The sequence below is a fragment of the Macrosteles quadrilineatus genome, unplaced genomic scaffold (genome assembly GCF_028750875.1).
Source record: "Macrosteles quadrilineatus isolate MER2022 unplaced genomic scaffold, UCM_ALF_1.0 Scaffold_2__2_contigs__length_208266976, whole genome shotgun sequence".
NCBI classification, from domain to species: Eukaryota; Metazoa; Arthropoda; class Insecta; order Hemiptera; family Cicadellidae; genus Macrosteles; species Macrosteles quadrilineatus.
In genome coordinates, this window is record NW_026542595.1 from 197,115,085 (window position 1) to 197,141,227 (window position 26,143).

A 26,143-nucleotide genomic window follows, 5' to 3' on the forward strand; every position below is an offset into this window, starting at 1 on the left:
TAATGCCAAATTTCATCAAAACCGTAAATTTTAAGAAAATTGTTTTTCGAATCAAAAAGATAAAGAATTTAAATCCAAATCAAATGAGACCTTGTTTGTTAAAATCAGATGACAAACAACTGAGTTATCAGTTTTTTCTAAATTCGGTTCCGCAATTTAAGGGGACTTCCATATTGTTTATTTGTTATTATTTGCAACTTTGATATGAAATTTGAAATAGCGTATAGTTTATATGGTGCAACAAATGTTACTAAAGAAAATATTAAGGGCCTCCAAGAACGCATTCACGTACCTCACAATGGTGCATATAGAGAGAGCAGAATGCAAAACAATATTTGTAATTTTCTTGCGGCTCCCTAACAGTAGTTTTTTTTTGTTTGTATTTATGTTAAAATTCAAACAAATTATGTGGGTGGGTGTTGTGGTTAAAAAAATCAAAATATATGTTTTCCCCATTTTCCCCTTAAAACAAAACATTTGGCAATTTCTATCCAAACTATTTTGTAGAGCTTAAAAAAAATAAATGAAATATATAGAAGCGTTGTTGTAAGTCTATCAATTACAAAAAAATTTTAAAAACTTTAAATTTAAAATTCCCAAGTTGGTTTTATGGAGAATTTTAGCAAACCTAAGTACTCATAAAAATTAATGTTTAAAAAAACATTTACCTGACTATTTAGGGGAATATTTTTGTGAAAATCCAACAAGGTAAATGAAAATTTGCTTAGTCGACAGGTTTGCTGCGGGGGGGGGGGGGTTATTTTAATTTATAGTTTTTTTCCTGAGTTGAATCTTTTGATTCTGCCACACAGTTTGATGCAAATACACAAGAGATTTTAATCTAAAAAAATCAATGAGTACGATTGAGATTAGCCTGTATTAGTATGGTAAGTGTGTGTAACGGTTTTTTACAGCTAACTTTGAGGCCCACATTATTCTCTTAAGTATTCTAATCCCGATGCCAAGCACGGGCGGAACAACTAGTAATGTTTAAAAGTATAGGTTAGCTATGTTAACGATAAAGATAAATAACATAGTAAAAAATACAAACATATGTCTGCTTGCAAAGAAATTGGGTCAAATCAGAGATGTGGTTATTTGAAAAGAAATGAAACTAGGCCTACAGACCCATCAAATCCTTCTTTATTTACATTTAATATGAGTACATCACATATATGTACCTAAATAATCATAAAAACTAATAAGAACAGGCATGACGACAAAATAGACAGCTCTTTTATCTTACAAAAACTGTTCCAAATAACACGCATATACAAAATGATTCCTTACTAGCCTTTTCATATCACTGTCAAATTTAAAAAGGCCTAAGTTGTTGATCAATAACTTAAAACTCTTCTCTTTTATTGATTTATTTTCATACTTAATCATGATTATGATTAAATTAAATTAGGAAAAATTCCTAATGTTTTGAAAATAATTAACAATGTTTGGTGTTGAAAGATGTATAACAGCAATTAAAGTCCCAAATTCTGTAAACAATTTGTTTTCAGCCTCTGGATCTTAAACAATATAGAGTACTGTCAGGTGATCCTGGCTTTCAATGAAACCAATTGTTTCAAACCTAAGGCCTCGTTTAAAAATAAAAATACCCGAATCTCAGATGAATGCAAGGTTAATCATCCCCCTCATTACTGAGGGCGAGTCCTCATATAAATTATACACACACAAGCCAAAAGACACCAACTTTTAACATAGCTTTTTGTGTGTGACTGTGAATGTAGTAAATGATGACTCTTCAAAACCCCAGTGATAAAGAGTTACCCCAGTCAGCCTGGTATTATACTTGAAAATTCACCAGTAGGTTTTAACTAAACCAAAACCATATAATATCACCAAAATCAGCATCACCTGGCTTACTCTTCAACAAATTCTTGCTAGTTTTCAGGTAACTAAAAATAAACATACTAAATCTAAAGTTTATTCTATCCTTTGCAAAATCTTGCATAAATTTTGTTTGGCAATGAATTTTCAAGGAAATATTTACAAATTACGTGTGAAATCTCCGAACAATTAGCAAACCTTCCTAAGTGTTAACTTCAACTTTATTCCAGTCTTTGGCACAAGAACTGTGTTTGGAACTACGATCAGTTCTTGCCTGGAGTGAAGTGATTGAACTTGATACTTGCGCAGAATTGCTGACAAAACGGTTTTCTCTGCCAGCACTGCAAACTTTTGTCCTGTAAGAGTAAAGTTGTAATTAACTGTTTTAGCCCTGAAACTTAAAAATATTGACTAATATGGATGTAAAATACCTTATCAGAAGCAGAGAATTTTAAATTTTGTTACTTTGACATATTGGTTTTTCTGTGGTAGGCCTTAAATTTAAAAAGTGAATTTTACATTGTTTTTTTTTTTTTTTTTTGTCTGTTTCTTCGCTTTACAAGATTATTCTTATTTTTAATGATCTTTTGAAACTCCTTAGCACCAAAACAATTTTGAAAATCGTGACCGGCCTGATGAATCAGAAATGAAAATGTTGTTTTTTTGTAAATGGGTTTGAATGAAAGCATATTAAATGGGTTTTTATCCATGGCGTGTTGAAATATCATTTTCATTACGTTGAGCCATTGACACAATGCTGGATATTTGAACTCAAACATGAGTGAAGGATGAGTGTGCAATTAAGTGTGATGCCTTGTGTAGCTATGTTATTGATATTGACTAAGTCAGCCTGTTTCCTTAGCCATGTCCATTAAAAGCCCAATGATCACGGACAGCTGGGTCCAGTTTTGAATCATCAAAAATTACTGATTTTTCTCGGAATCAAACCGATGTCCTACTAATTACTGGACACACACTATAACCACTACCCTATACTATCCTATGTATGTGTGAGTTGTAATTTTAAATTTATCAATTATCAATCATTGAACTAAAAACAATCAGAACTAAAAAGTATATTTCAGGACAAATTGTGTTAAAATAGTTAAGGTTCAAACACTGATGTATTTTTAATATAATTTTTTGACACTATTTAAATGTACCTATGTGCATGAAATAAATAAAGAACTTTTGATTTGATTTGATTGAGATGGAGACGTCACCTAGGTGCAAATTTTAACCCAAATATGAGTGCATCAAGGAAGCTGTTTTTGTAGATTTTATGATTTCGCTCATCAACTTCTCTTAATTCTCTTAACGTCTACTTACTCTAATATTTTGGTATTTTGCAATTTGTATTTATTTTCATTGATTTTGACTATATTTATAATTAAGGCTTTCAATATTTTTTTAAATCCAACTATAATTTTGTCAGATTTATTTTCTTTTATTTGGGAAACAAAATGTTTAGCTTCAGATCTTTTTCAACGTAGTTAGTTTATTGTATTAATTTTAAAATGGCAAAATAATAATACTATTTGAAAAATAATTTTTTTCTTAATATCTGTTTACTTGCTTTGTTAAAAATATTTGGATCAGAAGTTCATTAACTGATCAAATATTTGGGTAAGAAAATAAGGACACTTTTAATTTAAAACATTTTTTGTTGTACCGGTACTGTAAATTTTAGTAAACTTACCAATGCAGTTCCGTGGCCCAGCACTAAAGGGGATGTAAGAGTAAGGATGCCTTGTTTTGACAGCCTCAGGCAGGAAATTGTCTGGATTGAAGCATTCCGGGTTCGGAAACTGCGAAGAGTCTCGATGCAGAACGTACGGCAGTACTAGTACATCAGAGCCCTTCGGAAGTGTGTATTTTCCTACAAAATACATTATACCATTAACTTTGAATACTGCAAGTAACTTGTCGTGAAACTACACTGTGATACAGGGTAGAACCATGTCATTATCACAACGGCTCATGTCATATAAGAAATGGATGTCATAAGACATAACAAGACATGTTTATTTCCAGTAGACATATTACAAATGTATTGGAAGAGTCAAACATTTTTCATGCAGAGCAGTTGTCAAATTGAGAAAGGGTTACAAAGTGTACTTTAAAGTCTATGAAGAAAAAAAATGCATTTTAAGCTAAGTGTCCTAGAGCTGTAAGATATATAGCTAAGATTCATATATATATATATATAAGATTCAGGTACTGCTCCAAATTGCATAACTCCCAAAGTCACTGCTCAGAAATATATGTTCAAAGTAGTGCCTTTTCGAAACGTGCCTGGATGTGCACATTGCAGTAGCAGTCTGTTTGAAGCTATGCCATTCAGAGCAATTCCGCACATCAAACGTGGGGATGGAATGTCTATTTCTCTGTAGTTAAATCGCTACCTAAAGTGCCGTCTCTTGTAGAGTGAGCTGGTCTAGAGGTAGAGTTTGGGGCTTAGGTGCCCGCAGTCCTAGTTTCATGTCCCACCAATCACTAATGGATTTTGTGTATGTGATAATGCCACGACCCTCTAGGACTAGCCTGAAGTAGTGTGTAAAACTTTTCCAGGCTGGAACCTAGCGTCCTAAAATGTGATGGTGGGACGTTAAAAAAAGTGTTGTCCAAACCATTAAACAGATTCATAGAGAATGAGTCCGCTGAATAGAATCCCTGAAGAAATTTGAACATCCATAACCTTAAATTTACAATAAAAGAATGCATACTTTTCGATCAAAATATTTAGTTTAAAGAAAATATAGTCACCAAATACTTCATCCTCAGTCAGTTTCCTGGCTATGACTGGAACACTGGGAAACAGCCTTAGAGCGTCTTTGATGCAGTTCTCCAGGTACTTCATACTCTTCAGGTCTTCCATCGTAGGTTGTCTGTCGGAGTCTCCGAAGATATTGAGAAGCTCCTCATGCGCCTTGTCCTACAAATGGACAACCTCAATCACAACAAGTCTGTTAATTAGTATTACTGATCTATATATGATACTAGCTGTAACTCGCGGGCTTTGCCCCGTTTAACTTCTTAATTTTCAAGATGATCTCGTTCGCATGGCTCAATCACGTCCTGGTTGAAGTTTGTTCGCTACGCTCACTCACCTTTAGGTTGGAGCTCGTTCGCTACGCTCACTCACCTTTAGGTTGGAGCTCATTTGCTGCGCTCACTTGCCTTCAGGTTAGCTTGTTCGCTACGCTCACTTGCCTTCAGGTTAGCTCGTTCACTACGCTAACTCGCCTCCAGGTTGAAGTTCGTTCGCTATGCTCACTCACCTTTTGGTTGCAAATTAGCTGTTGTCATAAATGTAAAAGAAATAATAGTGCTGCACCCTGTTGGTAATCCTTGTAACTTTAATGCTATTGAACATCATAGAACAGAACCAACTTGTTTAATTGAAACAGCTGTTAAGATACATTAATTCCATTTCTCATAAGGTTAACATGGGAAACTCCAGAGCCACTGGGGCTGAGCCGATTGGACGGATCACGAAATTGATGGTGTATAAACCTATTCCATGAAATTCTACACGTATGTACCAAGTTTCGTGGCAATCGGTTCAGCGGTGTCTGAGTTTATCACTGTATATATACAGTGTGTAAATTAAGTCTGGCACACATTTTTTATCTTTTTTCTATAGTAGATAGAAGAAATCAATTTGCGGGACTGATTAATAACAAATGTTAGGCACATTTTACAAATTTTGAAGATAAAAACTCCCTTAAGGGCAAGGGGGGGTAGGGGGTAACTAAAAATTTTCAAATGACAACCCCCATCTTGTGACCCCTCATTTTAAAGGTCATTGGAAGAAAAATCCAAAGATGTGTCTGAAATTTTTTTTTGCACCCTATCCAAGATGGCGATTTAAAATGTACTTAGGGTTGAACGGGTAAATTAGGTATGGCACACATTTCTTATCTTTTTTACTCTTTGTAGATTAGAAAGAATTAATTTGCGGGACTGAGTAAGAACAAATGTTTGGCAATTTTTTGTATAATTTTGAAAAAATTCCCCTTAAGGGTAAGGTGGGGGTGGGGGGTAACCAACAATTTTCAAATGACAACCCCCATCTTGTGACCCCTCATTTTAAAGGTATTTGGAAGACAAATTTAACGATGTGTCTGAAAAAATTTTAATGTGTTTCAGACTTAATTCACCCGTTCAACCCTAAGTACATTTTAAGTCGCCATATTAGACAGGATGCAAAAAAAAATTTCAGACACATCGTTAAATTTGTCTTCCAAATACCTTTAAAATGAGGGGTCACAAGATGGGTGTTGTCATTTGAAAATTTTTAGTTACCCCCCACCCCCACCTTACCCTTAAGGGGATTTTTTTTTAAATTATGAAAAAGTGCCAAACATTTGTTCTTACTCAATCCCGCAAATTAATTCCTTCTATCTACAAAGAGTAAAAAAGATAAGAAATGTGCGCCATATCTAATTTACCCGTTCAACCCTAAGTACATTTTAAACCGCCATCTTGGATAGGGTGCAAAAAAAAATTTTTCAGACACATCTTTGGATTTGTCTTTCAATAACCTTTAAAATGAGGGGTCACAAGATGGGGGTTGTCATTTGAAAATTTTTAGTTACCCCCTACCCCACCTTGCCCTTAAGGGAATTTTTATTTTCAAAATTTGTAAAAAGTGCCTAACATTTGTTATTAATCAGTCCCGCAAATTTATTTCTTCTATCTACTATAGAAAAAAATATAAAAAATGTGTGCCAGACTTAATTTACACACTGTACAAACATCCTCTTTTATACTTATAGATAAGTTAGTTAGGCAAAGGAACAAGTTAGTTTTTTGTTTGATTCCTATGTTTAACTGCAACCTACCTGAATTTCTGGATTCTCTCCCAACAGGTATAAACAGTAGTTTATTGCCAGCTGTGTTGTATTTTGACCCTGAAAACAAAATTTTCTTTATCTTTGAAGAGTAAATGTGATAAAAATCGTCATAAATAAATAATCCTATAAAACTTTTGTTCATATAGTTATAGTACCTATAGGTGCACTTGACGTGGTTTTGAATGTTGTATTGTCATATTTTTTAGTGTTAGATTTTGATTTTAGCTATAAGCAACATTTTTGTTGTTGTCTAAGACGCTAGGCACAAGCCTGGGATAGTTTTTCACATTACCTTACTTCAGGCTAGACCTAGGGGTTACTTAGATGTAATCCATTGGTGATTTGGTTGGATTTGAACCCGGGACCTCAGGTTTATGAATTAGAGCAATTTGGTCCTGCGCTCTAACCACTAGACGAGCTCGCTCCTAGTGATAAGCCGACAATTAATTAATTGATCAAATTATATTTTTAGATGGTGATTTTTCCAGATTGTTAGATTGTTATCAGTTAGCCCTTGATCCAGCATAGCCTATATGCAGTAGCAAGTTATTGATATTTAGACAACATACAGCAAACATAAACGTGTTGACTTCTTCTCGAATGTCCTGGTCAGATAAGAGTTTTCCTCCTTCAGAACTTGCTATCAACAAATCCATGAAGATGGCCCGCTTTCTGGTATCTGCACAAAGTATTGAGTATGATTGAAGTTTATGGTTTAATCGCTCCTAAAATATTCCTTGCTTCTTGGAATGTCATAGGATATTTTACCTCTTCTGAAAGTTTTTGTTTAATTCATTGTTTTCCAGTGTCTCTCAATCTAAATAAACAATACCATCCAATTTTTACTTTCTCTCCCTTTACATAGTGCATGGACAAAGTATTGTTTTTGTGTATTGGGTGATATTATTTTCAAAGTGAATGACTGTGTGTGTGTGTGTCTTTATGTGTTCAGAGATACAGATTACACCTGTGGTGCGATTGTGATGAAATTTGGTATGGTGCTATATTCATCTAACTAACCTGAATTAATTATGTCTTCACTATACTGCTGTTTTGCAAGTGCTTGTCTTCTCATTTGTATTACCTGAAATTAATTTACCTGTAAATACAAGATTAGCTATTCATATTTTCATTTACTAAGCTACTATTCCTGATTCTTTAAAATCCCAAATCTAATTAAATATGAGGGAATTTGACTTAGAACTAAATACGTTCTAAGTCAAATTCCCTACAGAACATATACAATATACATACATTATACATTACAGAGCTCGTTTATAAATCAGGTCATGTAACTTCATAGAACATAACAAGACATTTAGACAGAGGGCACCATTTAGTTAACACTTCTGAGTCCAAGATGAACTCTTTTTTCATCAAAATGTTTTCCTTTACCTGATAAAGGTACCGTACATACTATTTTATCTTATAGCAAAGTCAGACAAATTGCACTAAGAACTGTCACTTTTCCCTCCTACCCAGAAGCCTACAACTTCCTCTTGAGTCTTTTAACATGTTTTTTAGGATCATTCGTTAAAACAGAATAATGTAACATAACTCATGAAAACAGATAAATTGTAATTCCTTGTGCTGCAAGATGTATTGTAAAGCCGCGTCCACTCAAAGCTAGTTAGCGGACAGGTTACTTGGTTAAGGTAACTTGAGATACACCAGAGAGGGCCTGCTCTCCCTAGTGGAAGACATCAATAGAAATCAATAGAAAAAATCTATTGATATCACTAGATGCTTAGTGATATCAATAGATGTTTATGGATATCATTACAAGTAAATACAAACAAATAGACATCACTGAAAACTTAGTCAATACATATCACTAGACATCTATAAACATAAAATATATCAATATAGATCATTAGAGCAAACAAATCGTTCATTGATATCAATAGAGAATATTTTTTAAATATGTTAGATGTAAATATAAATCAATAGACATCAATACGGATAAATAAAATGCAAAATATTTCTAAAATGTATCACATATGAACATTATGGATTACGGTATACAAAATACCAATGTAAACTTTGTGAAATAAACAGTAATAAAAATGTTATTTTTTAAAAAAAGGAAAAACTCTAGTTCTAGGTCATAGGTGTTAGCTGAGGTACCTAAAACTCAATATAGGTAATTTAAAAATATATAATTTTAAAATTGTTGTAAAACAGTTACGGTACAACTTTTATTAAAACATATTTTTTAAACTGCCAAAAACTGATTGCTAAAACATTAAAATTGTTGTAAAACAGTTTACAACTTGTATTAAAACTGATTTTCTTAAACTTCAAAAAAGTGGTTGTAAAACAATTTTAAAATTGTTGTAAAACAGTTACAGCTCGTATTGAAACTTATTCTTTTCAACTCCAAAAAACTTATTGTTAAACAATTTTAAAATTGTTTAAATCTTATATCAAAATTGTTGTAATATGAATTTTAAATCAAAATGTTTGAAAATTGTTATACAACAATTATTGTAATACAGCTTTCGACAACTTTAAACAATATTTTGCTTATTGAGTTATCGTTAGGGATAAAAATCCCTCACAAATTCATTATTGAATTCCTTATTTCTAGAAATCAATAAAAAATAAATTGTATTGGCACTATTCATATCACCCAAGTAGCAAGAAAACAGTTTGAACTGGTAATAAAACAGTTTTGAAACATGTTAAAGGTACATGTTGAAACATATAGGTACATGCTTGAAATGACACAAATGCCATTGAAAATCTTTTTCAAGTTAAATTATGAGGCCTAACACAGCTTCTCGCATTCAAAATGGCTATCATTACTCAGGCAGACATGAAGCGTCCGTGGTGTAATGGCCAAGGCAACAGGCTTCCATGCTGGAGTCCCGGGTTCAAATCTCGGGAATCCACTAAACTTTTTGTCAAGATTTTTTTTACTTTTTAATTTTTATTTTATTTTTAGTGCATAGTTGATATTATTTAATGTTTTGAAACAAATTAAAAATGGTTTTTTAACAAGATACAAATTATTTTCAAATAAGCTAATGACTCGGATCCTATTTACTTGTATTGATATGTATTGATGTGTATTGATGTGTATTGGCCCAAATACACATACGTATCAATACGTATCAATATACAATTTTTGTATTGATATATATTGATCTCTTCCACTAGGGCTACTGGCTTCGTGTAAACGCCAGCCTTGAACTTACTTGGTCGGTAAACTGATGGAGAATTTTCTTGTACTTTTCTTCCTCTTTTCCTTTGACAGTGAAACGGAATATAAAGTCAGATAGTAACCAAGGCCGAACCATTCTGTAAATACCAATTTCTTCGAGCCTAAAAAATACAAAGATTTAATTATACTAAGTGCACCTGTTGCTTGAATTTGAGCAATTTCAAATTATTACAGGCGTTATTTAAAAACGAATAACAGTCATAATTTCCGATGACTTAAAAGAGGCAACTCAAAGATAATGTAATCAATCACTCCACTAAAGTTATCGAAACTGAAAATGAACTCACTCTGAAAACGTATGCTGTCATGTGTTTACCATGAACAGCTGTAATTAATACAAATTATTCGTCTGTTTAAGTAAACAAAATTTTTTCTTCATAAGAAATACTTGGGATTTTGATGGCCTGTGGGGCAAAGCCTGAGGACTCTTATTTAACAGGAATTGGTGAAAGGGGGCGTCTAGACAAAAAAACTTAATTTTGACACATCGTTTGTAAAAGTCTGTCCATTATTAACGGAGGAGTAGTGTTTCGTAGAAATCGCCTTCATGTATTATAAGGATTACTTACTTTATTTGCTTTTTAACTTTTTAGAAATGTACATAAATCACCATTTACATTAAGCAATATAAGTACAAATATTGTTTTTCTTTTTTAGCATTAAAAAATATTTTTAAATACAGTATACTAAACCTATTTTGCTCGACTGAAAGATTCAAACATAGTACAGGCATATATAACATTAACAAAAGTTAATGAAAAACCACATGTAAGAATGTTTGAACTAATAATACATGGAGAAGAACGAGGTTTGAATAAGAATATATTTATTGTCATTAAATACAACAGAACACTAGACAACATCAGAACAATCTTACCTTTGATAAGGTCAATGTCAATATCGGTCTGTAGCGCCAAGCAATACAATTAAGTACCGGTAGGTTGTCATTCTAAAATGTTATAAACTTTGAGCCAGTAAATTCATAAGCTTACCTATGCATGGCGTTGACTATTTCCGTGTGCTCGTAAGTGTTTGTGTCTGCCGGAGTCCCCATTGCAGTCTCTAAAAAATGTTCAGTTAAATTATCCTTGATTAGTAGCCTACTTTGATTAGAATACCCAATTTCTCCTTGAGGTTTTTTTACTTGTGTTTCTATGCCAATATGATTAGGATAATTGGTGATTCAAGTTTTAGATAGTTGCAAGTTGTACTATTTAATCATTTTAACAAGTTGTAAATCATTTTCCTTTTTTTATTTCAAAAAAGTCAAAATTGTTACAAAATCAATGGAATGACAGGAATTATTGTCTTTTGAACCCATTGTTCTATAAATTGCTTGGAACTCCTTTCTTAGGGTAAAAACACGGTGGAGCAGGGCAGGTAGCTGGTAGCCTGGTGGGTCGCTTAATCGCTTACTGGGATGTAGAATTAAAGCACGCGTTGTTATGGGTACGCACACAGTCGCGCCTAGCTGGTAGCCGAGAGGGTAGCAGTAAGCTAGGCGGCAAGCTAGAAGAATTGCCAAGTCGATTGTTTGGGAGCTTCAAGCGGGGAAGGCTCGACTGGGGCATGCGCAAATAGCAGAACTTGACAGCCACTTGTTCTCGAGTTCTCAAGTTCCACGCGGGATCTTTCACTGCGCATTCTTTGTATACGGAGTGTTGTTTGTTTTAGTTGATTTATCTGGAAGTTGTTTTGTTTACATGGAATAAAATAATGGACGTAGACAAATTCATATCAGAGGTTTTTATCCATGTGCCTTTGTGGAAACAAGCCCATCCGAACCACCACAAACGTCACGTACTTAACGATCTGTAGAATGAAATAGCGAATGAACTAGGATTCAAACCAAAGTTTATCCTATACCACTAATATTATAAGTGATAATATTAGTATCGGCGGCTGACAAGCGACTGTACTGAGCGCCACTGTGTGTATGTCCCAGCTACCCTCCAGGTAACCAGCAGTTAAGCGAGTAAGCGACCAGCCAGGCTACCAGCTACCTGCCCTGCTCCACTGTGTTTTTACCCTTAGCTGAGATTTATCCATTATTTCTTCATTAATATATTCCTAAGCCAAGTGCTTTTTCCCATAGAAAATTTATGTTTTTGATGAATTATATTTGAGGCATTGCACTCCTATTTAAAATTAAAGGGATTCACTTTCATGTAAATTTAAAAACACATCAACTCACCATCATCAAAGTTGTAGCCTTAATTTTGAAGAAATTAATATAAGTATTAAAATATCCTTCTTATTGTCTATAGAGTATAGTCTGTTTGTCTGTATGTCTGTCTGTCTGTCTGTCTGTCTGTTACATATATCTTGAAAACCAGCGGAAGGATTTTGTTTAAATTTTGAAATTAGGGACTTACAGCCCTAAAAACGTGATTGGCCTCCCTGAGGAAAATTTGTATTTCACTAAACAACTAATTGGAAAATGTAAAAATTTAACATTGGCCTTATGGGTTGCTAAGTATAACTATCATGGTTGAATAAAATAACAAGTAAATAAAAACCCCGCCGCAGCAAACCTGCAGACTAAGCGAATTTCCATTGGAACCTGATTAAAAGGATTTACACTAAAATGCCTCCATAAAAAATATCACATTTATTTCCTATTTAAATTAAATAGAATTATTTTAACGAGTACTTAGGTTTGCTGCATCAGGGAGGGTAAAAAAGTGTTTTTTTTGTAAAATGTTAATAGTTTAGTAAGAAATGAAAGTATTTTCCAAATTCAATCAAAATATGTTCATAAACAAGCAAACTACAGCAGTTGACTTATTGTCCATAAGAATAACATGGGAATTTTAAATTTACAATATTTTAGAATTTTCTCCGTAACCATTAGGCGCACAACAACGCTTCAATAAACTAAATTATTTGTTTTTTTAAGCTCTACAAAATGGTTTGGAAAGAAATGGTAAAATTTTGTGTTTTAAGGGTCAAAAATGGGAAAAACCAATTTTTACCCCATAAAACCCCATATAAAACCCCGTTCCCATAGTCCGATCATGCTGGTTCGCGAACTCGTTCAAATAAATGTAGGTTTACACGTTTACACCAAATTTCATCAAATTCGGATCATTTTTGCTCGAGTTATCGCGCTAAGGGACACATATATATATAAATATATATATATATATATTAATAAGCAAATCAAAATACCACAGTACCCTAAAAACATTTTATTTTATATTACTTACATGTTTCGGACATTAATGCCATGATCACAGTATAGTATATAACCTATTAGTTTCTTTTATTTACAAACATTATTAGATATTTCTTATTAAAGAACAGGTGATAATTTTTATGTTAAGGGAAGGAGGTGTTTTCTTTAAGATGTATAATTTCATTGAATATTACATTTTGATTTTGAATTTGTGTCAAGTTTAGTAAATTGTCTTTGTCATTAATATGATGAGTATAAATATAAAAGTCTTCTTTTGTATTCATTTTTTCACCTTTATTTTCAACATCCAGAATGTGCATATTTTTATTCATTTCTGAGTATGTATGGTCGGTCTGAAGTATATGTTCGGCGTATGAGGATTTTTGTGTTGTCATATTGTTTGATCTGATTGCCTGTATATGCTCTTTGTACCTGACTTCGAATGTTCGACCTGTTTGACCAATATAGTATTTTTCACAGTTGTTACATGATAATTTGTAAATTCCTGATTTCTTATATAAATTTGGTGGGTTGGGTCTCGGATTTGTTCTTTTTTGAATGATGTTAAAAGCGTTATTCCTTGTTTTATAACTTAGTTTAAATTTTGAGTTCGGTAATGTCTAATAATGTTTGTAAATAAAAGAAACTAATAGGTTATATACTATACTGTGATCATGGCATTAATGTCCGAAACATGTAAGTAATATAAAATAAAATGTTTTTAGGGTACTGTGGTATTTTGATTTGCTTATTAACATTTAAAGTAGCCCTCATTGATGTATACAATAACAAAATATATATATATATATATATATATATATATATATATATATATATATATATATGAATTTGAACAGATGGTGTTTTTGGCCTCTAGGGACCTTAAAACGAAAAAGTAAATCGGTCCCGGGTCCAGGTCTTACCATGAGTACTACGGTAATAGCTTATTCCCTATATGGGAAATTCGATAAAAGTAAACTAGACACTTGTAGCATGTGTTTATAAAAATCTATCCACAGTCTACTAGCTAATTACACTATTAATACTGTACAAAGGGAAAAAACATCAGTTGTATCTATTGAGCAAAGAATACACCAAAGATTTGATTGTTTGTGGATGTTCTAACTATGTATTTACAAATTAGGGGAAGAATATGGTTGTAATTTTACAAAAAGATGATTTTGGAGCTAAGAAATTTATTGGTGGACCAGTAGGCTTATCGCAGGGAACTGTGAAAGTTACTGAAAAAACTAATTTAATTTTTTTAACTAAGTCTTAGCACTACACTTATGAGGACTTAATTGGCAGAAATAGATTTGATATTATCAATATAACAATATGCCAAGTAAATTAACTACATCTGGGGGTTTTACGTTTTAGTTGGCATAAAACTATTATGCTATGCTAAATCCTAATGAAAAAAAGACAGAATCTTAATGTCTTTAAGTGGTATCACAAAAGCTAACATCGTTGTGACAAGCATTTTAAACTAATATGATTTTGTTTATACTGTATTATACTCTTATCTACTGTCATTGGTGAGTGTAAAAGTCCAACAACGGGTTTCAATGACTAAAGGAGAGAACACTTAAACTTAGTCAAGATCATAAAAGTGTATCTTTTTTTGATTAAAATCGCATACTTTTACAGAGTTGTTTCTTACTTCAAAGATCAAATGTGGTTTATAATATTTTTTTTTTTTTTGTAGATTTTAAAATGTGTTTGTTTATGATATTGTTTTAACGATTAAACCCAATTATAACCAATAAAATTCACCGAGCAAGCCTCGGTCCCCCGGTACTTAATATAATGCACATATCACTTACCACAAATGAAGTCCAATGTTAGTTTTCTGGTGTATGGGCTGATGTCTATAAATTTTTCTTCATTTTCCTTTACGGAATTGTTTAGCTCCATCATGAAGTCTTGGGTGCGAGCGACAAAAACATCAACAAAACTTTCCAAAATATTGAAGTGAAAAGTAGGGGTGATCAACTTTCTATGACTGTGCCATCTTTCACCTAAAAAATCCACAGATTATCTTTTTTGTTATCTTATTGTGAATTCTAAACTCATTAATCGTCTTAAAAATTATTGTAGCAGGACCAGGACTTAAACATTTAAAGAGAAGGGTTGAAAAATGTCACAGACACTAAGAACTGTTAACAATGAATTAACATTTGTAAGCTAAATATCCGGTTAGTTTTTGCCCATTTTATTTTTCTTGGTGGACTGCTAAGTTTTCGTAAAACAGGAATTTGGATTAGCAACATAGACTTATTTTTGTTAAGGTATAGATCTTTTGTTTTATTTATGACTTTTTTCAATTAGCAGAGGTGCATCAAACAAAATCTTTTACAGCTTTGATTATCTTTGGTGGTTGTTTGAAGAAGCTGTACATACATATATTTTCAACTGCTGTATGTGGTAGTTTAAAAGTTAAAAAATAAATAAATAAATAAATAAAATATACTATAAATAAAGAGGTTCCATCATTAATACCCTCAAGCTTAAACAAACATTGATATAATATTTCATAGTCTTCAGCTGACCTACAAAGGACTGTGTTAAGATCTAAGATGGAAACCAAAATCATACCTTTACTTGTTATTAGACCCTCTCCTAGAAGTGGCTTCAGTCCATGGTAGATGAGACCCTTTTCATTGTGTTTATGTTTACGACTCAAAACTGCCTGAAAACTAAATTGTTTTAAACTCTTGAATGGGTACTTAACAGCAACAGGTTTGATATAGGTGTTGGTATCCTTCATTTACTGTGTACTCCATTGACAGGAGTCACTGAAACTAATTGAACTTGTCAAGGCCACAGAAAATTGAAGAAAGAATTACAAAGCTGTATTTGCTTTTTTTAATGATTTAATTAGGCGATACAAAATTACATTTTACCATGCATTAATGAATCCTCACATTTTACATCATAGATGTCAACTAATGGTTTTTGAAATTTAAGGATTTTTTCATATTATATGAAATGCAATTACAGGAAAAGGTCACTGAACAGTCACAAAGTGTGTTATTGATGTGAACTATGCGACACTTAAGTATACAGTATTAATGATCTGAAGACTTTGTTACAGAAAATTTAATTTCTTTGTTCAATTGTGGAGTTAAATTATCAAACCACATAAAATTCTATGTCAAAATTGAATTTCCCAGTTCAACACTGACCTGTACTGCATCTGGCAACTGAACAATGATCATGGGATGGAACAATATGAATGTCTTATGGAAGGCTGGGAATTCATCTCGCCACTTGGCAGCATACTGGAAGAATCCTGGGATCAATAGTATACTTTTTAACAAGAACACAATATAACAGGATTAATTCCTAATTCCTACATGTTCAGCCAATGTTAACAATAGCCACAGAGATGTAAGGACTGAGAAAACCTGCTTGATTTTGGGACCGCACGCTTCAGCTCTAGAGTGTTTTGCCGGAAATATACTTGTGATAAGCGAGGAATAGCCTGAGCGATGAGTACTGCAGAAATTCTTAACGCACAGGCCTACATGAGAGCGAAGGGCGGTGTTAGACTTTGCCCAAGACACCAGGACAAGTGCTAGACACCCCTTAAGTGTACCATTGAGTGTTTATGTACCTTACTTCTCTGTGCCATAGCTAACTTCCCATTTTGTGAATGGATTACAAACTGTCAAAGAGTAATATATTTCGTTAATATTAAATCAATAAATTTCAGTTAAAGCTGCTTCAAACAATCCAAACAAATGGAATAACTACTTTAAATTTTCTTCTTTTCTTTGTTTGTAATTTACTTTAGATTGCCAGTTCATTTAGAAAAGTTCAAAATTATTGGACCAGCGTCGATCATTGACCATTGTGCCTACCCAGACAGCACACTTTCTCCTCAGGACATCCCACGGATATTGCGACAGGATATATCCCATAGTGGTCCTATGGTCAACTTGGGATATCACAGGATATCCACAGGAATGCCTAATGTCCCCGCCCGGGGATGTCCTACGGATAAGCTCACACGCATATCCGTGGGACATCCGAGGTCATCCCAGGGTAGTCCTCAGGACATTCTCAGGACATATGGGACTACTATGGGATGTCCCTGGGATAAAGTGTGGTCTGGGCCTGAACATAAAAAACACAAAATAATATAGATTTAGTATGAAAAGCTTAATTATAAGTTTAGTAAATTGATTAAATAGTTAATAAACCGAAATTTGAAGAAAAAAACGAGAAAAAAGTTTTTGGCCCAGACGGGTTTCGAACCTGGTACCTTCGCCTTGTGAGCCTCTTACCTTACCTCCTGAGCTATCTGCGCTTGTTGATGATGGGTGTTTTCAAGTGGTTAAAGAGTAGCCGACAGTTGCAATGGTCGCAATACTTAAAATATTTTTGATACTACAGTATAGGCTATATATGATTCTGTTAATCTGTTTAGGCCTCAAGTAGTTGAATTGTTTTTCTGGTAGTTGGAGAGGATACTGGTATTTGAATATAGATTATTTAATCACCATTAGATTAGCACTGTAATAATTGATTGTTATATGATTAAAATTAGTTTTTTGTTGTTTTATTAATTTAAAGTTAGAATTAAATTCACATTTCACACAACTATGATAGAACTCTAGTTTTCCTGAACTCAGTGGTAGTAATATGTCAGTAAAGTAAAGTCAACCCTTGCTAGCCATAGTATTAACAAGACATATTTTCAATCTGGGAAACCTTAAACTTTTAAAATAAATTATAAAACCTCAACATCTTAATGCGTGGGAATCTTATTTTTAGAAAAAAAAACAGACCAAAATTATTTGTTAAATAATGAAGACAGCCCAATTATAAATTCGGAATTACTGAAAATAATTACATCAAGAACAACACTGTAACATATCCAAAATTCAAAAGATTAATTTTTCTAATATTTTTTTTTATTTTTCCAATATCCTTTAAATCATCTGTTTTAACTTTGTTTAAAATTAATTTATTAAGTAAATATTTACTTTTTGTACTAGTGTAAACACAGCCTGAAGATGGAAACCAAGTTTCTGAAAGCACTAGTGAAAAAAAACAAATTATTATACCTATTGGCCTTGTTCTTGTTGAACATTTAAATTTAGATATACTGTACATTTCATCAGTAATAGTATTTTTTTTCTTCAGTTTGTTACCGGGACATTACAGGATATCCAGTGGATTTTGTACATGTCCCGGGATGTCATGGGACATTCTGGGATATCCTATGGCATTCGTACATATCCCGGGACTTTACAGGATATCCTGAGGTTAACTTACAAATCCCGGGACATTACGGTATATTGTAGGATATCCTGTGGATTTCGTACTCGTCCCGGGATTTTGCGGGATATCCTGAGGATAGCGCACATATCCCCAGACATTCTCAGGACATATGGGACTACTATGGGATGTCCCTGGGATAAAGTGTGCTGTCTGGGATATTTCGTTAATATTAAATCAATAAATTTCAGTTAAAGCTGCTTCAAACAATCCAAACAAATGGAATAACTACTTTAAATTTTCTTCTTTTCTTTGTTTGTAATTTACTTTAGATTGCCAGTTCATTTAGAAAAGTTCAAAATTATTGGACCAGCGTCGATCATTGACCATTGTGCCTAAATGGCTGCTGATCTTAGTCAGTAATAAGGTTATAATTTCACTTATTCATTCATCCTTCACTAATTTCTGCCTTAAATTATGAACTCAGTTGTGTTTTTACTGTAGTAAGAATCTAGACTAACCAATGCAACTAAACTATTTATGATTATTTTATGACCGAGATACTTTTTTTATTAATTACTAAACTGTGAGTGAAAAAAGGGACAGACTTATTGGCCTTACCCAACTGTCCTAGGATTGTAATAAATGGTTTTGTTCAAACAGCTGATCTTAGTCAGCAACCCAACAATGTTATAATTCCATTCATTCAAACCCATTTCAAAATATAAACTCTGATGTGTCATCTAACTGTAATCTAATCATGCAACCATGCTGTTTATGTTCAGTAGGCTGAGATATTTTCTATTCCCTATCATACTAACTGTGGCGGGAGAGGTATTCCTTGGCGTTGCCGTACAGTGGATGACTCCTCGGCCCTGGTAACTGTTGGACTCTCAAGAACACCCTGATCCACCCTTGCAGTGCTGCTGCCACCCAGCACAGACAGAACAGGAAGCCACTCCAGAGCAGGGTTACCAACCTACCCCTGGCTGTCTCGTCCTGCAAGTGGACAACTGGTGTTAGCGTAATCCTAAGTCATACCCCAAAATTTTTTTTAAATGTCCAAGCTAGGCTAGAGCCATTTTGAAAGAAGAGAATACATCTTTTGGAGAATTTTGTTTAAGAGAAACCCAATGCGCAAAAGTATTTTGGGAATCAAACCCGGCGTTTCCAAAGTCCATGACGCTAAACACTATGCTATTCGGCTATAGTTCGACCGCTTAGAAAACGACCTGCGCGCCAATGCTAGAGAAGGTCGCTTTCTAAGCGGCCGAACTATAGCAACACATCCTGGGTAGATAAAAAGACCTGACCTGTCCTTGATTATTGGGGGTTTCAATAAATCATCCTGGGTTAAGAACCAGCTGACCTTAGTCAGCAACAAAGATGTCATCTCATTCATTCATCGTCCTGTTTCCTCACTTAGGAATGTTGATGTTGGAAAAATCTTGAAAATGAGTTTTTCAAATATCATAGTCAATACACAAACACTGTGACGGTACTCTCACATGGGCGTGTTGAGCCTGCAGGTCACTAGATGGGCATGCTGAGCCCCAGGTACCGCTGGACAGGCGTATTGGTGTTGAGCCCGCGGGTTACCTGATGGGCAAGCTGAGCCCCGGGTACCGCTGGACGGGCGTGTTGAGCCCCCGGTACCTTATTCTAAAAAGCTTATTGGTCTAAGAAAACAAAGTCCAACACTATGTCTGTCCCGTTAAATCCTTGATGGATTACATATCAGCCTCGTATAATTCGTATAGCACAACGTTTGTACCCAGTTTTATTTTGACCAATTTTACAATCTGATATTTTGAAAGCTATTAGAGTTACGTCTGATACCACTACGGTTCTGACAATATCCCAATTACTCGAATAAGATCTCAGCCCCTAACTACTTCAATTCGATAGGACATTTAGTATTCATACAGCTCTCTCCAAGGCACTCAAAAGAGCAGTACACTCTCAAATATACGATTTCCTCTTTCAAAACAGTATGTTTGAAACGCATTTCAGACAGGTTTCCGGCAATCTTATAGCACTGAAAGTGATCTTTTTAACATAACTGATGACACGTTTTGCTATGGATCTAGCCTTGCAATGTACAATATTATCATATTATTTTGATTTTAGTAGGTCTTCCAATACAGTTCACTTCAGCCTTTTAGCGAATTTCCCTATAGCTATTACCGTAGGTGGCACGGTAAGACCTAGGCCCGGGACCGAATTACTTTTTCATCTTGATGTCCCCAGAGGCCAAAATGGAAAATGAGCGAGGTTTGAAAATACACTTTTTGCCCGTCTGATGAACTTTACTATATCGATTGATTTATTACGTTACGTTTTAGCTTATTGTTGTATTCTACAGTCAATGATTCTTGTCAACATATCGATGGCATAATGTACAGTAACACAATCGTAATAGACAAAATTATTTATTTATTGAACACCAACGGCAAACACCATTTTACATTAAGTAGCTACAAATAGGAAAATATTATAACAATTTAATAATTAACAGAGGAGTAGAAAACAACATTTAAAACTAATTATTACATGGCAAAACAATGGATATTGATGTTACAGAAAAATATAACAATGTATAAAAAATATAACAATAACAAAATATAACAATGAATATATCAATAACAAGAATACAAACAAAATAGATCACAAAATTAACATGAGAAAAATCAACAACAAAGGAACAACAACAACAATGCTTTTACCGGGTACCCTCAAGGATGCTGTCAGCCGCAGAACGCCGAACCACTCCCAAGAGGCAGTTATGGTCAACAGAGCTGCTTATCACATTCCCGAGGCGCATAATCCGGGGAATGGGGACTGGATCTGGCCTAGTTAGTCCCAGTATGGTCAAGTTCAAATACACGCTGATGTCTTGTGATTCTCGAAGGAAAATGGAAGTTTATCCTTTGTTTCCAGCAAGAAGGGGCAGTTGACTTGGTTTTTATCAGTTTGTAAAGAAAGGTCACATCAGCCACTCGCCTTCTGTTATCAAGACTCGGAATGTCATACATATTAGAGAGCTCGTCAACCCGGACGTCACGAAAGTCAAGTCCAGCACGACATCACAGGAACCTGATGAAGCGTCTTTGTACCGACTGAAGATGGTAAATATGGCCAAGATGGTAGAATTTAATTATCATACCAAAATAATTGTGGTGACCAAACCAAGGAAGCATACTCGAGTAGCTGCAGGATGAGAGACTTGTACAGGATAATACAGGCATGGTTGCTCAAACCATGTCTAGCAGAGCGGAATACCAATCCTAGCATACGAGAGGCCCTGGTGCATATTTGGTTTATGTGGGCTCCAAACTCGAAGGAGTAGTCAATTAGAACACCAAGATCCTTTATGGTATTGCATCTCTCAACCCGGTTACCATCAAGAGAGTAGTCAGCTAACACTGTATTTAATTTCCTACTGAACGTGATCAATTTGGTTTTTGTGGGATTCACAGCCATGTCATTGGAGAGGCACCAGCCAAATAGGTAGTCGAGGGCGTCCTGCAAGGACTGGCAGTCATGATGGGATGCAACTTCAACGAGTAGCTTAATGTCATCCGCAAATAGAAGAAATGGGACTTTGATGACCTTCTTAATGTCATTAATAAAGATGGAAAACAAGAACGGTCCAAGATGAGACCCCTGAGGAACACCAGAACTTGCAGCGAAGAAAGAAGAGACTTCAGAACCAAGGCGTACAGCAAGCCGTCTATTGGTAAGGTAGCTCTTAAACCATTGTAGAATCCTTCCAGCGAACCCATAGCCTTGGAGCTTTGCAAGCAGATGACTATGATTTATCTTGTCAAAAGCTTTAGGTACTATAGTCAATGTAAATGGTGTCAACTTGATTTCTTCGACCAAAGGCTTCCAACACCAGACACTGGAGAGATAAAAGATTCGTCACAGTGGAGCGACCGGAGGTAAAGCCATGCTGCTCATCAATTATGATATGTTTATATAAAGGCTGTACGATGTCTAAAATAAGCCCTTCAAAAACTTTACTGAGGACGGACTGGATTACTATGGGCCTGTAATTTGTAACATCGCAACGATCACCAGCTTTGAAGATTGGAACCACATAACCATATTTCAGTGTGGAGGGAAATGTGCCTGTAGACAAACTGAGGTTGAATAGGAAATGGAGCTGATGTACCAGCTCAGAGTGGCAGAATTTGAGTACTCTTGGTGTGATGTTGTCAGGTCCACTACCCTTGGTGGGGTCCAAGTGAAGAAGCTTCTTATTGATATCTTCTAGGGAGATAGCACATTCTGAGATGGTGAATGGAGTATCAAATGAAGGTACTGGCAGCTCATCAAGGGATGCATGAGAGTAGACGGACGAGAAATATTCAGCAAACAGCTCACACATCTCATGTGGGTGGGAAACCTCAGTTGGACCATGTTTAAGGAAGCAGGGCATGGAAGATTTTCGATTGAGATTCTTCGCAAAACTCCAGAAGACCTTGACATTAGTGGAAATGGTAGTATTAACAGGGTTGACGTAGCTCAAACGACAATCCCTGGATACAGCCCTGCATCGGTCCCGAATGACGCTAAAGTTGTGGTAGTCAATCATGTTGAGAGATATCTTATATTTCTTGTGAAGCACCTTCTTGAGAATAACAAGTTCCCTAAGCTCTTTGGAGAACCATTTTGGAAAGACGGAGGGACTGACAGACTTCCAAGGAGAGTGAGATTTGATGAGTTCGCTGAGTTGACTGCAAAAAGTGGAGAATTGAAGATTAACGTCGCTGCAATCATAGTTGAGCTGAATGGCTCCGTCCTGGAGGTCAATTTTAACCTTTTCAATGTCACGCTTCGAATGTTCCTGATGAAAGTAGGGTGCTTTGGGCGCTCGATCGATGGTTCAGGGATATCTGCAGAAACACACAAGCTAGGATGGCAGGGTCCTTGGGCAAGGAGGGGGTCATTAGCAAGTGACACGGTAAAGACGTTGGATGACCCAAAGATCAAGCCCAGCTGAACTCCCCTATCATTCACCACATCACTAATCTGATTGACACCAAGATGTGCAGCCAAATCCAAAATGATATTGAACGGTGGAGTAGCAGTTGGCAGTTCGGGGTGAAGCCAGGTAGATCAGTTGAAGTCACCAGCAATTAGTATGTGGTCATAGTTGTGGTAGACGGACAATACTTCCACTTCCACTAGTGACTCAGCAAAGTTTTTGATTAACGTGGTAGTTCCAATTAAGTTTTTTGTCCAGCCATACTCCAAGATATTTTATGGCCTGGTCATCAGGGTTCCAAGGTAGAAAGTTACCATTTATTTGAATTTCATGTGGCAATGTATGTTTTTTTAAGGAAAATATTTTGGTCTCACATTTAGTTGAATTTAGGCGAAATTTCCACTTGTGTAGAACCAATCAATGACGAGATCCACAGAGAATTGCAGGGAATACAGATACCATGTCACAGTGCAAGCAAGATAAATCATGATTTCTAGCCAGCCAGCACTCAGCAGACGAAAAACAAAAAATTGAAGTACTGATTCAGCTGTAATTGAATCACTTACCAAACAGCTGCTTATTTACATTACTGTAGCAGAATTGAAAATAAGCTTAATGTCGTTTTGAGAGGTTATCTTCATATATGATAATTTATTTTTGTAAAAAAATACAACCGACTTCAAATGCTCTAAAAAGAATGAAATAATTTCAATAAAGTAAACTTTTGTATTAGTCAAGCTCTCGTATTTTAAGTCGGTGCGGCTCTATGATGATTTTTGATACAAAATTTAAAGAGGATGTCCACATTGCAGGTGACTATCTATAAAGGTGATTATAATCTTATAGTGGTATTAACGAGTATCTTTAAAAAGATTATAATGTATTTACACATTTCTAACTTGGAAAAGTAACGTTTTAATTTTAAACTAGCTTCTTTTCCCTATCATAAAATCAAAATAAATTATTTTCCTATTCATATAGAACACTAGCTGGTGTACCCGTGCTTTGCAAGGGAAGAGGACACAAAATAGAAAATTTTAATCTTACATCTGTTGCATATAATAGTTACACATCCGCCAACGCTTTTGGAAACAAAATTCAACTTTTATTGCCTTAATAGAAATGTTTAAGTTATGACTTTTAAATCTGGTAAGTAGTGGATACCACCATTTTGGTTTTGATTAATTTTAAATATTATGTAGGCTGATATGAGAAAACTGACCAAATCTTTGAATAAAACTTTGAGATACATGATTTACCTTCATCTCCCTTACTTACATATCTTTTAATTTATTATTGTAATTTTAAATTTGAATTTTGAAGTTGCAATGATACTAATTATTAAATTTAAATGAACATTTTTTTAAATTTCACTCTTCTTTATATTAAATCACAAAACCTTCCATCTTCAGTTTGTTCACTCACAATAAATCATTAGCAGAACTAAGGGCCGCTTTCCCCAAATCAAGTTTTAACTCTGATCGCGGTTTAAACTCTAGTTTAACCTCAGATTCACTTTCCCCAAAATAATATCTCCGTTTAAACTAGGTTTAAGTTAACCCTAGGGGGGACCCTAGTGAAAAAAATTTTCTGGTCCAGGTTCTGGCCAGTACTGTCACAGAACTGACCAGTTCTGCCACAGTACTGACAAGTACTGGCCAGGTTCTGGGCGAGACTGGCCAGGTTCTGGGCGATACTGGCCAGGTTCTGGGCGATACTGGCCAGGTTCTGGAATGATACTGGCCAGGTTCTGGGCGATACTGGCCAGGTTCTGGGTGATACTGGCCAGGTTCTGGGCGATACTGGCCAGGTTCTGGAATGATACTGGACAGGTTCTGGAGGGTACTGGGCTGATACTGGCCAATACTGGGCTGATACTGGCCAGGTTCTGGCGAGTACTGGGCTGATATTGAAGTTTGTATCTTTATTTTAATGGGTCTGGTTTTACTTGATAGTTTTAGTGACTTATGCCCAGTTCATTTTTGTATTATTATGGCAATAAAACTATATTCTGATTCTGATACTGGCCAGGTTTTTGCTGGTACTGGATGATACTGGCAGTGTTCTTGGCTGATAATGGCCTCTGGTCCAGAATTCAGACACAATTATATGTGTTTGTTGTTTTTTTACAAGTTATTCACTTTGGTAAATTGGAGATTACTGATAACGATTAATTTATACATAATGAGCAAATCTGTACAGAGCTACAGACCACAAGTGTTGCCCGATTGTGATGAAATTCAGCAAGTAATAAGTACCAAACCATGGGTTTTCAAAGTTTTAACTTTTTTGAAATTTTGTTTTTTAATGGTGATTTTTCCATAAAAACCCATGAAATAATAGCAAAATCTTATTTAAAAAAATTGGCCAAAAATTTTTTATAAATAACAAGTATGTTAGAGCCCTTTAAATTCAGAAAAAAATTTTACAACGCCTATTACTGTAAAATTACAGTTTAAAAGCTACTGTAACTTATATGTTATTTTATATATAATAGAGGAAAACTGTGTTTTTTTAACCTATATTGATCAAAATTAGTATATTTTGGTCCTTATAATTTAAATTTAAATGGTGCAACCTCTCAGTGTTGTGAAAATTAGGGTTTATATTTTTTGCAACTTTTGTGATTTTTTCCTGTAAAATATTAAAGTTACTACAGTACTACCACATACCCATACATAGGACAAGTATGTGTCCTAATTATCTCTACAACCAAAATAAAAGATTGATTAAAATAACTACTGTATTGTTTTTAAAAATTGAGCAAGATTTAAATTTTAAAAGAATTTTCGCGCCAGACTGAGAGCTAATGACAG

At 34.6% G+C, this 26,143-nt stretch overlaps 2 protein-coding genes across 2 annotated transcripts in view; one reads left to right on the forward strand and one right to left on the reverse strand.

Moving 5' to 3' along the window:
* Nucleotides 1-2,183, forward strand: part of LOC128985587 (probable ATP-dependent RNA helicase DDX28) — a 20,539-nt gene extending 18,356 nt beyond the window's left edge. The window contains exon 13 of the mRNA XM_054405208.1: nucleotides 2,073-2,183. The gene's annotated coding sequence lies outside the window, so the exon portion shown is untranslated. The remainder of the gene's footprint in view (nucleotides 1-2,072) is intronic.
* On the reverse strand, nucleotides 1,126-22,727 carry LOC128985258 (cytochrome P450 4C1-like). The gene is made up of 14 exons (XM_054404649.1): nucleotides 22,512-22,727; nucleotides 21,524-22,000; nucleotides 19,156-19,333; nucleotides 16,294-16,400; nucleotides 15,704-15,797; nucleotides 14,932-15,126; nucleotides 10,920-10,989; nucleotides 9,902-10,028; nucleotides 7,722-7,785; nucleotides 7,271-7,380; nucleotides 6,690-6,758; nucleotides 4,609-4,777; nucleotides 3,542-3,721; nucleotides 1,126-2,198 (listed from the first exon to the last, which is right to left on the reverse strand). Exons 1-14 carry the CDS (start codon nucleotides 22,725-22,727, stop codon nucleotides 2,032-2,034), a joined length of 2,223 nt encoding a protein of 740 aa, XP_054260624.1. The 3' UTR covers nucleotides 1,126-2,031.
* Nucleotides 22,728-26,143: the final 3,416 nt, after the last annotated feature.